The sequence below is a fragment of the Rhincodon typus genome, chromosome 14, assembly GCF_021869965.1.
Source record: "Rhincodon typus isolate 14 chromosome 14, sRhiTyp1.1, whole genome shotgun sequence".
In the NCBI taxonomy this organism is placed as follows: domain Eukaryota; kingdom Metazoa; phylum Chordata; class Chondrichthyes; order Orectolobiformes; family Rhincodontidae; genus Rhincodon; species Rhincodon typus.
Genome location: NC_063345.1, coordinates 13,180,108 through 13,199,144, shown reverse-complemented (window position 1 = coordinate 13,199,144; position 19,037 = coordinate 13,180,108). Strand labels below are relative to the sequence as shown.

General features: G+C 41.0%; 1 protein-coding gene across 1 annotated transcript in view; it reads left to right on the top strand.

Annotated features, from left to right (window-relative positions):
* Positions 1-596: 596 nt before the first annotated feature.
* The window catches only part of LOC109911383 (mastermind-like protein 2), a 104,544-nt gene continuing 86,103 nt past the window's right edge, over positions 597-19,037 (top strand). Inside the window, exon 1 of the mRNA XM_048605272.1 lies at positions 597-882. Coding sequence (XP_048461229.1) covers positions 829-882 — 54 coding nt within the window. The 5' untranslated portion in view covers positions 597-828. The remainder of the gene's footprint in view (positions 883-19,037) is intronic.

Genomic DNA, 19,037 nt, shown 5'->3' with positions numbered 1-19,037 from the left:
TCCTTTCCTGCCGTGTCCACGGTTAGCGGCCTCATCCAGCCCCACAACTGCATCCAGCCCTTTGGAATTTTCCTCCTGACTTTTGATCATGAGGGGCATGGATAGGGCAAACAGTCAAAAGTCATTTCCCCAGGGTTGAGGTGTCCAAAACTAGAGGGGAAAGATTTGAAAGGGATCTGAGGGGCAACTTTTTCACGTAGAGGGTGGTGGGTGTGTGGAATAAGCTGCCAGAGGAAGTGGTGGAGGCTGGTACAATTACAACATTTAAAAGGCGTCTGGATGGGTACATGAATAGGAAGGGTTTAGGGGCCAAATGCTGGCAAATGAGACTACATTAGATGTCTGGTCGGCATGGACCGAAGGGTCTGTTTCGACGCTGTGCAGCTCTATGACTCTTATGATTCATTCCCGCCTCTCCCTTACGCTCCTTCGCAGGACTACGGTGCCCAGAGTGCTTTTCAAGGAGACTGTCTTGTGAAACTCAGTGGCGAACATCCATCCTATCCCTCTGCCCTCCCCTTTGCGATCTCCCTGGTGCCGGCCTCCCTCCTTGACGCGGTGCCGGAGCTGCCCTATCGAGACCGAGCTGAGTGCTCAGATCCGCCTGCTACTCAGGAAGCCGTGGGCTGATGTTAATGTAGTCGGCCCACGATTCAGGGGGAGAGAGAGAGAGTAAGTGAGTGAGTGAGACACACACAGAATTACCAGCAGCTGCTCGCTCAGCGTAACAAGCCGTGGAATGAACTTGTCTGAGACTTGAGCAGGGCAGTAGCAATATTCCGTTACTCTTGTGCAAAGTGGATTTTAAGCCGGAGCGAACATTGCAAGATGCTGCTGGTCTCTCAGCGGGTTGAAGCACCTCGCATGGAGCAGCACATCTCGGTAAGTACAATCCCAACTTGGCTTTTATTTTTACCTAAAAATAAAGGGACGAAATCTTCCGCACGGGCTTGTCTGCTGCTAAGGTCAACTTAAAGATTGAAAGAAAGAGAATCGGCGGAGAGAGAGAGAGAGAGACTGATCCTGTGTAGGTTCTTAGTTAGAAATCTCCGAAGAATAGTAGGAGCTGAGAGCGGCTAAACAGAATCCCTTTAGAAAGCAGCATCGCGTCGTGGATAACCGGAATTAATCTAGAATGAGGGAGTTTGTCGTTCGTGTGATTTTAAAAAAAAAGCAGTGAAGTCTCAATAGGTTCGTCCAGCATCATTTCCCCCGGGGGGGCACTCTCTCCAGTGACAATCGCTAAATGTTGCGAAAGATATGTGTGTGTGTGTCTGTATAAATATATTTCCTGTTTTTGTCTATTGTGATCCATCTCGGCGTCTGGCACCTTGTAGTTTATCTGTGTAATTAATAATCTGTTAGCAGCTTCCGATTCAAGAAGGGGGGGGGGGTGGGAGAGAAACTGCAGGCTGGTTTATCTAGGATTAGGAATGGCTGCGCAGGGATTAAAGAGGATTTTATTATTTTTGAAACTAGCAATAAACTCTCTTCTATAAACATTGCTTTTGTGTCGCCCTCGCTCAGTCACTCACCCTCTCAATCCCTCTCTTGTTTGTGGACGTGTAGTGGCCAGAGATTCTTTTGCTTTTTTTTTGAAAATGTGGATGATTTTGAAGGAGCCAGCAATAAACCCCTCTTTGTCTCTCGTATCAGTGGGGTGTCATCAGTGTCTGAGGCGGGGAGGTTACCTGGGAGAACCGAAGAAGATTTAAATGTCTTTTTAAAGGAACGAGGGCTTCTAGTTAATTTTAAATTTCCTGGCGCGCGCACACGCACTCGAAAGGGGTGCGTTTTTGTTGTCAAACTGCAGCGGTGTTTTGCTTTCTTGTTGTGTATTAAGGATCGTCTGCAATTGGTCTTTTTAGGCAAGCAAATATGTGTGTGTGTTTGAAATGGCCAGTTAATCTTGGGTTGTGAAGTTGGATAAGGACGTGGTGGAAGATCATTCTGACCCACTGGATTAATTTCTTTTTGATTTCTCATTTTCACACAAGAGAATCATTGTTGCAGATGTGTTTTTTTTAAAATAGAAACGGGCCAGTGCTTGTTGTTAACCCCTGTCGTCCATTGGTTCTCGGTTGTAACATTTTAGCACTGATTTTTTTGTGATGTGTGTAACCAAAGAGGGCTGGCCTGTGAGGGCGGGGGGTGGGAGGGAGCCGGGCCATGTTTAAGTCTTCCGAAACTTGTGGATTGGGAGCAGGAGGAGACACACACACACACAAAAAAATCGTCCCCTTGTTACACCGAGCAGCGTTTGTGAGCGGATGGTGGTGGGCTCCCGGTGTCAGTGTGGGGCTGGGTTTATGATAATGAAGTTTGCAAATTGCCTGCACTCTGGGAGCCACGGAATACTGAGTCACCCAGATTAAAGTTGGAGAAGTGTACACTTATTCATTTAGCGAGGTGACGGTGGGGGTTTTTTTTTGCGCTGTTTCCGTGCAGAAGGCAATGGCCTTGAATGTACGTCACATTTACTCTGGCTCCCAGGAAACCGATCAGAATGGGAGCTCAGAGCTGAAGGAGGGGGCCCAAAAATAACAATCACAGAAACCCGAGGCAGTGTTTCAAAACATGCTCCCTCTCCCCTCCTCCATCTCCTTTTTAAAAACATATTCTTGGCTACTGACATGTTTTGAATCACAGCCCTAGGACCGAGAGTGTGAGGTCTTTGATCTTTGTTTGGGGGCTAATTCCAATTTTTTTTCTTGTTTTCAAAAAGAGATTGCAATCATTTTAAAGCTGATTTTTATGCGTGTGTATATATATATTAAAGAACGCCGTCTGGGATGTTAAGAGGGCCTGTGAAATGTGCTGACAAGTACATAATGTAGAGATAACAAGGTGTAGAGCTGGATAAACACAGCAGGCCAAACAGCATCAGAGGAGCAGGAAGGCTTCCTGCTCCTCTGATGCTGCTTGGCCTGCTGTGTTCATCCAGCTCTACACCTTGTTATCTCAGATTTCTCCAGCATCTGCAGTTCCTACTATCTCTCAAGTACATAATGCAATCTGAATTTGCTGATATTTCATATCACCGACCGGTTATTGCTGGGGGCACTTCACGCTATTGTGTTTTTAAAGTGGGTAGGCTTCAGTGTCTGAATCTGGAGTACTGAGAGATGTAGGCCTATCGAAAAGGCTGGTTACAGGGACGCGGGGGGGGGGGGAATGTTGTGTGGAAGGGAGTTACATTCTGGATTAATATTTTAAAGAAAGGATGCTTTCGGTCTCTCTCTTTCTGTGAGTTCCATCTCCTGCATCATCCTAGCTTTACATTAAGCATCTGACCCGCTCTCTGCAGCATATGGACCCGAACTGGAGAGGAGACTAGCATTGCCTTGAACCGAGCTGGGCAGCTGTTTCCTGCCATCACAGGGAACATCTGAAGTTCCATTGAAGGGTGGCGGCCGGGATCGGATGAATATTGGCTGCACTCAGGGTAGAGTAAGCCTGGGCTCTGGACCTGTGCGTAGGAAGTAACGATGCACTGACTGAACGCAACTCCAATTTAGGAAGCATGACTTTTACTTATTTTTTTTAAAGTAATGTTTTCCTGCTGACGTGCACGGCAGAGCTGTGTGGGTTGGAAACGTCACTGATCTTCCAAAGGCTTTAGGCGGAAGTATGTCTCCAGTGTACTCGAGTCAGTGTCTGGCAGTGTCAATGTTTCCTCTTGTTTGTGTCACTTTTCGAATTGCCCCATTTAAAGCACAGCAGATCCTCGCTCTCCGCGCAGATATGATCGCACAGTCGGTATTTTTATTGACGAAATCTCAACCGTGACTTTAACCGATCCCAGCCCCTTGCAAGGGCCAGTACGAATTGTACCACGGAGTCTGGTCGAACAGCAGTCATTTGTAAACTGTCATAAAGGGATTATTATGGTGTTTCAGACGGGATCTAGAATGTGTGCGGTTTAAGATACATTCTCATGTTTGGGTCAACCATGATGTGTTGCTTTCACCTCTCTTGCTTTGGGTACTGCAGAGACCTGTCGTCAAATGTATCATGAAGCAATATTTGTTTTCTCTATACGAGTAATCTATTCGGTGTTACTGCTTTTTGCTTTGTTTTTACTGACAGTGGTAATGTGCCTCTGAAAAGCTTTGCCTGTGGGAAGATTCTAGATTTTGGTGATAATTTTTCCTGTGAAGGCATCTTGCAACATTAAAAGGCGCCAAATTCATGTACATTACACACACGCGACAAATAGGTTCATTGTCATCGCTGTGGCAGGAAGACGCCGCGATGCTTGCTTATTCAGAGGGCTAACTCCACACAATACACCAGTACACTGGCATTCTCTGAAATTGGTCTCATGGGAACCTCTCCAATCCACTAATTATCACTAGTCTAACAATAGATGAGTACCTGGACTACCTGTTCATATCTGCCCCTCAGACAGTGCTATACTACAGTGTCAGCAGTGCCAATATACCTATTGGCTCTGGACTAAAGAATATATTCATTCCATGTACAAGCACAGATGGTAGTATTCACCTGAGTAAGAAAGTTGTGAACTCCATTGGGCTTGAGCGATATGAACAGGTAGTAAAGACTGATACTGTAGTGATGCTGTGTCTGAGAGACAGATATGAACAGGTACTCCAGACTGACACTGTAGTGTTGCACTGTCTGAGGGACAGATATGAATAGATATTCCAGACTGACATGGTTGTTTCTATGAGACATTAAACTTAAAGCCTCCTCTATCCCTTGAATGTGTGTAAAAGTTGGTAAGGCACTCGTTCAATCAAGGACCTGGGAGTTCTTGATGCGTCCAAACTACATCACTACAGTGTTATCCACTCATTAATGCGTTACTGATTGTGGGAATTTTTTGCTGTGTGCAAGGCTGGCTGACCAGTTTCCTACATTACAACATATGTCTACACTTCAGAAGTACTTAATTGGTTGTAAAGTATTTTGGGACATCAAGAGGCTGTGAAAAGCTCTTTATGAAGTCAATTCTTTCTTTACATAAACACTAAATTGTAACAAAGAGCTTTCTTTGAAACAAACTTTGGATTCTAGCAAAAAACTGCATAACAGCAGATAACTGGACTCCAGCATGTGTAACATGTGATGACAACCCACTCAAAGAATCTATTCCATCCTAGGCATTGGTGACCTCATTGTTACTTGGTGCTTTACTTAATAACTTGGCAGTTTGGCAAAAGACTTCACTTGGGTCTGAAATGGTACCCATGTGATTAATTGTTACTTACTTATTCATTATTTTTAAAATTTTATTTAATTATTTTTTGCATTCTAAGTGCCCCTAACTAGGTACAGAACATTTCCTCCTCTACCCCTGTACATGCCAAGCAGTAACGTGATGCTATCTATCTAATGTCCTGCTTTGGGAGCTAGTTGCTACTTGAAAATTGGCTGAGATTAAATTTAGTTGGTGTGAATACTAAGAAATAAAATTAGACTTGCAATGTAAAAAGGGATGTTTGTCGCAAAGTCCAAGGCATTTTACAGGCGTCTAGACAGATAAGGGATTACAGTGATCCTGGTAATGTCATGCAGTTGTTTATAGACCTGTAAAAGTCATTACATTTTCTGTAAATTAATTTGTGAATGTTTTCATTCCAAGGTGTCCCATCAGTATGTTGAGCCCCTGAACTTTCAGACTGATAGTCAGAAATATTCTGCAAATGGTTGTAAGTACAATGTGTCAGGAAATCATTTCAACCCAGCAGTGGAGTCAAAACAGTTTCAGCTGGGACTTGTGCAGGGAAATTTTCAGTGTTACAGTTACAAAAAGGTAGAGTGAGGTAGTTTGGTTAACACTGATTGATGTAGCCACATTCATCTCAAGTGGCCCCCATTATCCCTTTATTCATGAAAACAAAACCAAAATACAAGTCACACATTTACAGACTGTTCTGCGATTGAACCTACAGCCTGTGTGAACTTTGTGGAGACCAATTCCAAAGGTGTAAATATCAGCCATTACTCAATCCAATAGGAAATTCAGAGGAAACGCTATTACCTGGAGAATGGTGAGAATGAGGAATTCACTACCGCATGGACACAAGAGGCTTTGAGGCTTTTAACTGGAATCTTGGTTAGCTACATGAGGGGGAAAATGATTGAAAAGGTATGCTGATGGGGTGAAATGAATAACTATGTGAGCAGGTTGATGTGGACCATAAACACCGGCTTGAGCGACTGTGCTGAATGACCTGTTCCTGTGTCATTCCTTCTGTGCAGTCCTATTGAACCCCTAAGGCATTGATATTCGTATATTTCAACGGAGTTATATTGAGCTCAAACTGCCTGCCTGAATCAGCCCTGTATCCTTGCGGTTTGTTGTTGAATAAGAGGACGGCAAATGTCATTCCAGTCTACCTCGTCTTGTCAGGTGTACATTCGGAGCCAGATCCCAGTGTCTCAGTACTTATCAACAAATGGTAATCGGGCTTGGTTGTTTGTTTTTTGAATGTAACAGAGAGCGCGAGGATTGAAATGTATCAGGTACGGGTATGAGAAGTCACCCATTTGTCTGGTTTAACTGGTGTCATTTAACTTAACTGGTAATTCTCTAATTTTGAATGAATAATCATCTTTGCTGAGTATAATTAGAAGACAGCTTGATCTGAGCAGAAAGACTAGATGTTTCGGGAAATGCAATACTGAGAGCATGCATAAGACAAAGCCACATGTCACTGGCTAGGAAGAGAAATGATCGATGATCAGGGACTGGTTACTATGGATCACCACAATAAACCAGTCCCTCTGTCACTCAAAGGTAACCTTGGTAGCACTGTTGAAGTGCAGGATTTTTTTTCCCCCAAAGGAGCAGAGTCACAGCCTACTGCATTTTGCCAGGCACAGACCTCCTGTTTGATGCTTCTGACTTCGAACACCAGCTCTGAACCAGCCACTTAATGACAGGATAAATTGTTGTGGAACTTGAGGATTATTTCAGGCTCCCAAGCCCGAAAATTGGATTTGCAAACATTCTGCCTCGCCACCTTTTGACCCACTTCCTTTTACCACTCGGCGTTATTAAAGGTCAGGTTAGCACCCATGTTGCACGGCAAGAAGGTGCATTTGCTTCAGGAAATACTTTTGAAATTCTTCATTTTTGTTTGAATTCTGGCTACCATTTGCAGGGCGTACTGGGCTGATCTTTGCGTGAGTCTTGCTTTGTTGTGAACATTGTCCCAATCGAACAACCTCCACTGCATTTCTTTTCAGGCAACATGCCAACAAGATCATTTGTATTTTCTTTAAAACAGAAATAGCTGAGTGGGGATCGGTTAGCTGACTTGGCTGGATGAGTGGTTTGTGATATAGTGAGGCCAATTGTGTGGGTTCAATTCCCGCATTGGATGACGGGAAGGACTCTCCTTCTTAACATCTCCCCTCACCTGAAGTATGGTGATCCGCAAATTAAACCACCACTCCAATGAGAGAGTGGCCCCACAGTCTGATAAGACAATGGCAACTTTATTTTCTATTACTCGAGTTACATTAGTAATAGAATCTACAGGACAGCATGAGAATTTGTTGGGATTGGCTCAAGAAACCTCTCAAACTATGCACATGCATATTGTTTCCAAAAAAAGAATCTGGTATTTTAAAAGCAAATCAAGAGTGAAGTTCCTCCCCTTTATCCTCACGTTATTTGAATAGCATTGCTCATTTTGTCCATGATTTGCTAATGCAGATTTGTCTGTATATAAGTACTGCATTGGAAGTGATTAGATTGTTAGTGTAATTTTTCAGTTTTTTAAAAATTATTCCTAACTGTGGCCCCAAGTTTTTTGCTGATTTTTTTTAAATTTAGGGAAAAACAAGACTGTTTCTGATTTTTTTTAAAAAAAATTTGTACACGCGTTCCCTATCAGACATATTTCTAGGTCAAACGCTTACTATACTTACCTTGAACCTATTACTAGTGCCATCTCCCTATTAACAGTCTGCTAATTGAATTATAGGCATAAGCACGCTGTGTGTTCAGAGCAGTAGGTTTCCTTGAAGATAATTAGTTGAGAATGACTCTTGGAAGTTCTGCTGATTAACAGGAGATGTCATATTGGAAAGGTACACTGTGTGCCAACGGTTAAGAACGGATTGTCTTTGTCCTGGATGACAGACATGAAACGGTGTGCAGTCCTCAATATTCCTATGCTAGTAATTTGTGAAAATATTGGGAATAAACAGCAGGTATTTCAGCCTCTGACACAAATCCAGGTCAAACTTGAGGAGGACCTCCTTGGTCCTTGTTTTTTCTCTCTTACCAGACTTTATGGTTTTATAGAATTCTTCACCCAATCTCATTTCTTCAATTAGATTTGTTTAGTTGAAGCAATTTGGAGAAAATAAAATTCCTTTGCAGTCCATTGTTTAGCCAGCCATGTTGATATAAACGATATCGGAAGAAGCACGGATTTAATCAACATAAGAATATTGCCTTTTCGGGCCTCCTACTTTCTGTTTTTATTTGACACAATAGCTGTAATAAAAAGGTGTGAGTTGACCTGGGCTCTGCCTGCAGTTCAATGGCATGTGATATGTACAGGAAGAATGTAGCAGTGGTGCCAAGTACATTCTCAAGTGTACCTGCCTCAGTGCTTAACTGCACAAGTCTTCCCCCCCCCCCCCCCCCCCCCCCCCCCCCCCCCACTTCCCAACCCTGTTTGCATAAAGAACAGCGATCAATGGTCAGAAATTAAGTTCCATGATGAATTTGTCACTAACACTTGGGGCAGTGTCTTGTTGAATCTTGCCGCTGAAGGTTTTCTCCCTGACTTGCCGACCAGATCAGACAGTGAACAATGTCCATTGAAAAGAAAAAGGCAGAGCGGCTGGGACTATTTTGATGAGAGTTCTCGAATTTCCCAGTTTGCACGGTTCGATTGGTTGGGAAGAAGCAAAGAAATGTCGGCGTGCTGTAATTTATCTGACGAACTAAACATTTTTACTCTCTTCCGGCTTTGTTCCCGCCTCCCCCCTCCCTCCCCTCCCAAGATCACATCTGAAAAAAAACACTGGAAAAGCGTAAATACCTAAATTGAAAATTCACCTGTTCCAGTTGATTTGTGGTTTATACATGACCGTCTGATTTCACTTAGAGAGGAACATTGCTTTAATGAAAATCTGTCCGACAGAAGTTTTCAATTTATTGACATTTCTAATGTTTGTGGCACACACAAAAAAATCCTTAGATACCGAACTCTTGGGAGTGTACGCAGCAGCTTAATAGTCACTCGTTCCATGTCATTTTTTTTACCAACAGGACTGAAGCAGCGAGAGGAGCATAAGGTTCCAATAAATTCGAATTGCCATTCCACATTGTTTGTTTCCCCAGATGCAAAAAGCCCATTACCGCGGCCTGATCTGTCCCTGTAGTATCTCTCGAGTTTCCTCCCATTTTACTGTGTCACATGTGGCCCAGTCTGGCACGGGTTGGGATGGAGAGGGTGAGGGGGGGTGGGGCGGGGGGGGGAACATATCTCAATGTTGTCATAACCATATTGCATTATTTTGATGGAAGAGATCCTCCTCCTTTGTTACATTACTTGGATTTCAAAGTACAAATCGAAATTAAGGCTCGTTACTAAACTGAAAAATGTCAAAGCATTTAAATGTTCTGCTTAAAGTACTGTACTAGAGTTAGAAAGACCCTCTGCGTGTGTTCATGATATCAGCATTGGTTCTTTTCTTTTTCTAAAAAAAAGACCTTGATCTTTTTTTAAACAAAAAAAGTGAATGGATTCTCAAAGGCATGAGTTTAGAATTACATTCTGCAAACTCTCCTTCCAACTTAGAAATGAGTACAAAGAGATCAAATGTCAAGGATGCAGATAATCTGCTAAATCTTTTAAAGGTCAATTTATTTGAAGCAATTTGCAAGCAGGTTACAAGCGAGCTTGTGTAAACCCTGGTTATGTGGAACTGACTGATTTGCAGTTCCCAGTTAAACTGTTGTGAAAATAAAAACCCGCGCATCCCAATTCCGATCTGTTGGTGCTGAAAGAATCTACAAGTCTTGCCCTTCAGGCTTCATTGCCAGATTCCGCCCCCGCCCCCCATTTTCGAGTTCGGTTATACACATTACACGGAACAAAGACATCACATCTATTTTCCCTACAGAAGGGTACAGTGGATAATAAATTGCTTGCCATGTGGAGAGGCGGAGCTGTAAGCGACCCTCAATAATAACCCACCACCCCCACCCCCCTCCACATTTCTCCCCTCCACTTCGAGACAGGTTTTATCAGCCTCCAGCATATCTGCTCATTGTATCTGCTCAGTTTACTCACTCTGCAGTTGGGGTGGGTGAGTGCGTGGAGCAGGGGATGGGATAAGCTTTGACTGAGGAAGGCAGCCAGGCAAGCGCTGGAGAAATATTGCTACGAGGTGCAATGAACAGCTGTGTGGCCTTTCCACCTGATAAAGGAACTCCAAGTCCTGAAGGATTTGTGCTATCCATGCCCTTCTGTTAGGCTAACAAGTATCACATCTGCCATAAATCCATCAAGGTTTCAACTGGGCAACGAAGAATTCTAACTATTCGGCCCAACAAGAAGGAGCGGGTAGGGCAAGCTTACACTAAATGTGATGCTCTGTATTCAAATAGAGTGCATGTAAAATGTAACCAAACAAAGCCACCGCTGGCATCTAGCTGCCTTGGCTAATGGCAACTTAAACCTGATTGTCACTAAAAAGGGAGGAGACTGAAGATGCTGATACACGTTGAAATCGGAGGACTGGTTCTCTGCGTATTACAAGGATGAGAAGGGGAATGTGGTGAAGACAACTTACGGCTGTTTGTTATGTGTCACTTACACTGTCAGTTCTCTGCATTTCTGCTTTCCCCCAGAAGGCTGTCTAATGGGATCTTTTCGTGCAAATTACAGCCTGTGCTGACCTACTTCGGTCTTGTCCCCGCAGGCTGTTGCAGACTGCGAGAGTGCATTGTGTGGAAATAAACAATCAGAAAGGGGATTGGGTAGTGCTGTTGTTCCACCGCCTTTAATTAGAAAACACAGCTCCTTAGAAACGTCATGCCGATAAATATTGAATGCAATGCAAAGTATATTTAATTGGAGACGCTGTAGTCCTCTTCCGATCGTTCATATTGCCTCAACATTGTTAACTTAAAACTGGAAAACCAGACGTTCCAAACACGCCTAAAGTAATGCCTCTGAATTTGAGGATTGTGAGTAATTTGTCGCTATACTTAGCCTACAAGGAGTGCAATCCAGCCACTACTGAATCAGGTTGTACCACACTTAGAGAATTTTCCTTGGTTCTCTCAAACGTGGAAATCAATCTCGAACAAAGACCAATTCATTTAGCTGATATCAAGCTCCATGCGCTGAAATATTTTAAAACTGTAACGCATATCCTTTTTCATTCAAGTGACTTAAGTTACGAAAGGCTCGGCACATAACTCCGGCTCTCCATGTGCAAGTTAATTATTGAGATCATTTCTGCGTTGGTAGTGTGTGTTGAAGATGCTTTTGCTTATTTTGAAATGTAAATGGATTTTCAGTACAGGAAGGCTGATTGAAGTGTGGGAAATACCAGCCAGATCTGATCAATGGCTTTGTTATGAAGGAGGTGTGGAACTGACAGAAGCTGGTCTACCGAAAGCTTGTAACAATTTTGTAAATTTGCATGAAAAACAATTTAGACAAATTTGTGTTACTGCCTTGGGCCTCCACCATCAATGAGCTTTACAGTGATTCCTGGCTTCATTAGACGAACCGGCTTGGCACATCTGGGGAAAAATTAGCTGAGGAAGCTCATGGAATTTAAAGCATTTGGTTAACTTTTAACTTTCCATCCTGCCATCTGAAGCCTTTGTGGAGACGACTTTTGTCTTTCTTCATATTATCTAGTACTTTACTGCGACCTCTGTATTTCATACTTTCTTAGACAGCTGACAGGCTGATGTGTTGGACCTCTAACTGTTTGAAAACGACTCAATATAGACACCTCTCCTTGAGTCACTCTGGTCACTGTTCAGCTGAATTGCAGTGTGTTACATTAGACCTATCAAGATGAGGGAGCTCCTTTCCTCTAAATGTTCTAAGCTGCTCCACATTTTTTTTGCAGGCAAAACAGCAATTCTATTCTCTTTAAATTACTAATGACTGAATGGAGAGAATGGCTGTTTACTGTGATGTTTTGTTAAACATGACAGAATGTAAAATGATCAAGTTGTGATGACTATGAGCCTGTTTATTCGATTTGAGGAAATTTTATCCATACACATGGACATTTTTTAAAAGCTATGCAATGCTCAAATGGTTTCCAGTGCTGTGTCTGCTTTTGAATTTAATTTCAGTGTGTGAAATCCGTAATCCTGTGGATTCAGATGATTATTTCAACAGTATTCCTGTTTTTATTTGATTTAAATATGTTGTCCTTTACGAAGGGAAGCAACCAGTCACATCCAGCCCCACAATAGCATGACCAAAGTAGATCTTTAATTGTGTCAGTGAATCTGTTTTAGCAATAAATGTAGCTTGGTTGATCAGTAAGAGCAATCCATTAGTGCCTGTCTTTAATAGATCCTTTCAAAAAAGGTTAATTTCAGTGTAGCAGGTGCTCCTTAAAGGGAGGAAATGAAAATATTGTTTTATTTAGCAGCTCTTAATTTTATATACTTAGCAGAGTCTGGCAGAGATTCAGATTTTGTGTGTGTGTCTTTTTGTGTGTGACAAAACTGGTATTCTGTCTTGAAGCCAGCCTTGCACAAACTGTGCTTTCTTTGTAAACTGAAACAAAGCTGAACGCTGTTATTGTTTTCTCTGCTTCACTTCTCTGTGATGTAGTGGTTGCAATAAAAGTGCCTTTGTTTCCTGATCCAGCATCTTTCAGTGACCAACCCATTTTTAAATGCCTTGTTTCACACTCAGCTCATTTTCTTTCATCCCTGCAATGCCATAGAGTCATTTAAGGCAGGGGGTGGGATTGTGGATTTAATTGGAAAATGCTTCTGTGTGTTTGTTCAGCTATCAGTTTGAAACAATATATAATTTGCTAACTGGTCGAATAAACCGTGTTATATTGATGCTTTTAGTATCTTGATCATTGTCATTTCACTGTGGATACAATTGCAGTGATCAAAACAAAATGTTATATCTCAGATGCCTCTAAAAAAAAATCCTATGGCACTATCTGACGACGAGCAGGGGGTTCTCCTTGTTTCAATATTTATCCCTCAAAGATCAGTACTGAACAAATTATCTAGCCACTTATCTTATTGGTGTTTGTGGGACCTTGCTGTGTGCAAATTGGCCTCCATTCTTCCAAAATTGCAACACTTGACAAAATAATTCTTTGCTTAGCATTTTGGGATATCCTAGGGTTGTGAAAGTTATTATATAAATGTAGATCTGCCTGCCATCACTCACTAACTGACGTATCACTGAGGTTGGGACTTCCCAAGAGGAATTTCCCATCATTTAGCGTGAAAGTAGGCTGCCTGATATCTAACCTTTTTAGGGACTATGCTTTCAGAGACAGTAGTTTCTGTATTCTGTTTTTTGACTCACATCCAGGTTGAGTGCTTTTTAGCTGTCCACCTGACATGTTGCATGTCAAAACAATCATTTATGAACCATATTCTAGCAGCCAAATGCATGGAAGGCTGACTATTGGCTTCACTCAATGTTACAATAATCAGCTTCCATAGATATACTTATTATAAATATCTCTTTTTTTTTACATATTCTGTTCATGTACATAACAAAAAACAAAATTGTTGCATGAGTTTAATAGGTGACACAAAAACATAACACCTTTTAGGATGTCCCAAAATGCTTCACAGCCAATTTGAACTTAACGAGTGCACACAGCTGGAATAAAGGAAAACGACAACCAACTTGTACACAGCTAGGTCCCACAACCAGCAAAGTGATAACGATCAATTCCAAATCCTGAGGGACCTTTTGCACTGAGAGGACCTATGGGGACCTTGAGTTAACATTACATCTGAACAGTAGCTCGCCAGTGCAGCACTCCCTCAGTGCTAGCTTGGAATAGAATTTGAATTCATAACTTTCTGCCTTGAGGTGAAAGTGCTACCACTGACAAACTGAGGTCTATTGTAATTCTGGTTCTGAGTTAGCTGATACCGCCTGAGAGATTTGTTGCTTTTTTTTTAGCTACAATCAGTCAGTACAACTTGTCAACCTGAGAAAAACCAAAACTAATTTTGAATACAATTAGGTATATTCTAATTTAACAAACTAAACTTCTGTCTTGTGGTTGAAATGGCATCTATTTACTTAAAGCTTTAATGTCACAAAACAGATTCAAAAATTCCAGACATTTTTAAATTCATTCCTTAGTGTCACAGGCTGAGCCAAAATTTCTTACTCATCTCAAATTGCCCAGATGGCTTTTAAGGGCCAACTACATCACTGTGGGTCTGTAGTCACGCATAGGTCAGACTAGGTAAGGACAGCAGATTTCCTCCTGTCAAGAACCTTAGTGAACCAAATGAGTTTTTGTGACAGTTGAGAATAGTTACATGGTTAACATTAGACTAGCTTTTTTATTTTACTAAACTTTATTGAAACTTCTAAAAAATATACTCAGTGTTATAAAATGAGGTGGGGGAGGGAATCTTAACCAATTTTCCCTTTATAACCCTGGATTAATTCCTTGTGGAAAATTTAGAAATTCTGCTGAGGTTTGCAAAAGGAGGGACCATACGTTCCTATTGATTCTTAATCAGTATTGCGCAGTTCAAATGATCCACTTTTGCACTAAATTTCTGATGCTCTGTTTGCACTGCTTAATTCAAATCATTGAATAATTAGTGCAAACAAGACCTGGAGTTATCAGGAGTACATTACATTAACTACTTTTTAAAAGCAAAAAAACAAAGTACTGTTATCATGTAATCAAGAGAATTACTATTTTATGCAGCAGTCTTTTCTGTTTGTGTTTGGATGTCAGTGTTTGAATGTCATTCAGTGAATAAGTTCTTTCTAAGTGCTGCTGTTCCAATATGAAACTGGGCAGCAGGTTCTTATTAGCATTGCCTTGGCTGAAGTCTTATTGCATTATAGATTGAAGGTCATAGTAACATACTCCAGCAAAATGCAATTGTTGTAATACCAATAACTTGGGTGATTCAGTCGTAGTACTGAGGATTTCTTGGTGGAAAGGTGCATGGATACTGTATGTAGTTAAAATAGCATTGTCTTTTTAAAAGCCCTGGATAGGATACAAGCAACAGCTTAGTATCTGATTTATCTCCTTCTCTGTCTGTCTCTCATTTTCTTTGTCTTTCTTTTACCAGTACTTTTTTTTAGTAGCCTCCAGAATTTTCTTCTCCGGTTAAGCTGTAAAAATGCATTCCTACTGGCATTTGTTTCACTTGGATTGTAGGAGACTGTAATCCAGACTGTAACTCTGTTTCCACTGCTGAATCTAGCTTTGTTTTTTGTTCCTGGAGCAGTAATGTGGTCTTGTAATGAAAAAACACTCAAGTGGGTCCTACTGATGTTAGCATTGGAGAATTGTACTTTATAATGTAAACATGTCAGTGTAAAAATACTTTCAATATTATCCCTTTACCTTACGTCATCACAATGTTGACATTAACACTCATTGCATAGCTTTGTGTTTTAGCTAGCACTTCTCCAGAACCACAAAATTATGGGATTCATTTTTACCACCAGTGCTTGTCTTTTGAATGGACATAGTGAATGGTCTACATATAGCAGAACTTCCCTGGTTGTCATCCTACTGAAATACAAAACATATAACTTCATTGAGGAGGAAGAGACTGGACGGCCCATTAACACTGTCCTACACCATGATGTAGTATCATGAATTAACTCTTCCTTCCCATCCCACACTCCATGTGCTGCATGCTTCCAACAAATGTACATTGTGAAGATTAAGAGTATTGAGTCACTTCAGAGTAGAACATGGTGACTAGAGAAAAGATTATTTCAGTTGCACTTTGGTAATTTCCAATTTGAAATGTTTTACCCTTGGGCTGTATTCCTAATATGTAATGTATTTTGTAAATATTAAGACCATTACATTCATGTTGCAAAGTTTTGTATTTTCTTTAACAAATGTTATAAAGTTTTTTTTGGAGAAAAGGAGCAAAGCTGATGGTCCTAGGATACCATAAATAAATGAAATAATAATCAAGTGCTACAAAGACGAGACAGGGCATTGGTGTCCTGGATTCATGCCTAAGGTGTAAATTCCCTCAGTTCTTCCTTCCTCCTTTTGATAATCATTCTTGCAAAATGCCAACCCTCAGTGTCCCCCAATTGCTACTCTGTACCTGCTTTATCTCATTTGTGTTATAGGCCTTGACATCTCATGTAATGTTAAATGGGGGAAGTATACCCAGGAGTGTTTATTATTGAAACATTCCTGCTAACCCATTAGTCCAAATGAATGGTCTGACACCTGTGGTTTGAAATGATTAACCACTAATGGAGTTCATTCAAAAACGACAAAAAAATCACTAACTGTTTAAGCAACGTGGCCTCAGCGTTAATGACTGCTGGTTCAGAAGCTGTTGTTTGACTAGCATTGCTCATAAAGGTATAAAATTGGTTCTTTGTGTTACTGAATGATTTAGTTGGACAACAGCACAAACCTGGAGACTGAAGTTAATGCAAAACTACTGCTAGCACGAGTTTATCCAGAGACCAGGGGGAGTTAAAGGAATTGAATTGGGCTCAACAGTGTTTACCTTATACCAAAAAAATGATGTAACCAATGCATACAATGCCAATCAAATCAAAGTCTTGCAGCCAAATCCTTCTTTTGTTGAAGAACTCTGGGTGTATTGAAACATGCCTTGGCTATCCCTAAACATTCCATGAATCCTAAAAGCAAAGCATTTTTGATGGTGTTGCCATTTTGATGGTGATGGAAGTTCAGACCAGATGTCAGATTCTTTATTTTTGAGCCCACTGATTCACAATCCAATGTGGTTTGTCCAATTTTGTGAAATGTTTGAAAAATAGAAGTGAAGATTTTTGGGTTCAATGCTGAAGAATTTGTGGCTGGATCTGATTCCATCTCCCGTGGTTGAAACAGAGCAGGTTAACCTTTTGGAGTTCCAAATGTGTTTTGAAACTTGCACACGTTCGTTAACTGCTATAAAAAAAAATCTTCCTGGTGAATTTAGACTGGGTTCATATCCTTGAACCCTACTACAAGGAGCAACAAGTCCCTTGCATACTGTAAAAATCTGCAACCTTTTCAAAGTGTGTTTACATTCCAACACTGGAATAATTGGTGAAAAAAATGACGTCCCAACTTGATGCAAACTGATTCTGTGACTGCAAAAATTAAGAAGGCTGAGGAATTTTTCATCACCTAAGATATTCTATGCTTTTTGAAAGGCCAGTTTCAAAAACATACTTCACAGCATAGCATCAGAACCCGAAACAAAAGGGTCTGTTTGCAGTTTGTCGATCATTATTTTCTTGGGTAGGACCGTCAAGCTTATTTTTGACAAGATTTGGCTGTGATTCACTGTTATCTCTTCAAATACCAGTGACCATGACTGTTGGTGAAAGGGATGATGTCATGCAAGCAGCATGTTGCACATAAAGCCTATGTGCTTCTAATTGCCTTTAGCTGTTCAAAAATCTACTGTGTCTAGGCACATAGCTCCCAAAAGCTAGTAAGGTTGATTGTAAGCCACCATTGGGAAGACAAAACTTACATTTATGTAGTGCCTTTCACAGTCTCAGGGCATTCCAAAACATTTTGCAGCTGGTGAATTGCTTTTGAAATGTAATCACTGTACTAATATAGGAAGCATAGAATGCGCACAGCAAGATTCCACAAACAGCAATGTGATAAGGAACACAGTATCTGTTTCTTTTCAGTGATGATGGCTGAAGGACAAAGAATGGCCCACACAAGTCATAACTCCTCTACTCATCAATATAGTGGCATGGTTCACCTAAGAAGGCAGAAGGAACCTCAGTTTATGTTTCCTCTGAAAGATCCATGAAACAAAATCCTGCAGAGGAACTAATTTTCTTTTTCCGACACATAGCTGCCAATAAATGTGCTTTAATCCTTGTGATTGGGTTTGCCACTCCTTTTAAATCTGATAATCAACTGTGCATTTCAAGTAGTGATTAATGGGCGTAGAACTAAAAACTAAAGACGGGGAATATCTCTCTCTAGGTTTTACATCGGTCTAGGAGTAATGGCTATTTGGCCTCTCGGGCCTGACCGACTTTCAGTAAGATTGTGACAAATCTGTATCTTAACCTCATTTTCCCAGCTTGGTTCTGTAACTCTTTATTTTCTTGCCTAACAACTTCTAGCAATCTCAACACTGAAGTTTTCAATTGGCTCAGGCATTTTAGAGCGAGAGAGTTCCCAGATTTTCATTAGCCACTTCTCGCCATTTAATTTAATAGGGTAAATTGGAGAGTTTTTCTGGTGGTTGATTCAGGAGCCATAAAAGGCACAGGAGATCTGAATTAAGATGGTCAGAAATGTCTGTTTGGATTGTCTGCCGAGATGATTGGCGCAAAGCCTTCTATTCTTGTTCACGTTCAGTTCTTTGCATTCCATCCATCATGCCCAGGGAGCAACACGTTTGTTATTTGTGCAGGAAATCAGTTGGAATCAGCCATTTTATTATTTGTTATTTATCTGTTTTACAAGTCAGGTGTTTGACTTTTGCTATTTTTTCATTTAAAAAAACTGTTGCACCTTCAATTTCTTCCAGTAAATTGACTCCAATGAATGTTTAAGACGGCCTTGTTTTGTTGGTTTCTGAGATTGTCCACACATAGTTGAATGATAGGGAAGTTTTTAAAATTCAGTGTTGATTAATAACAAGACTATTTTGACAGGCACGTGCACTTATGACTAATTATTGCTGCTTTCACTTACCATAAGCCCATTTAAGATAAATTGCATATTTTTAACCAGGTCCGTGTTTTTAAAAACTTTTGTTTTCAACCATGAGGCAAGAAAATACTGTTACACTTTCTTATGCTTTTAATTATTAACTGCAGGTGACAGATTTGGTTCAGTGA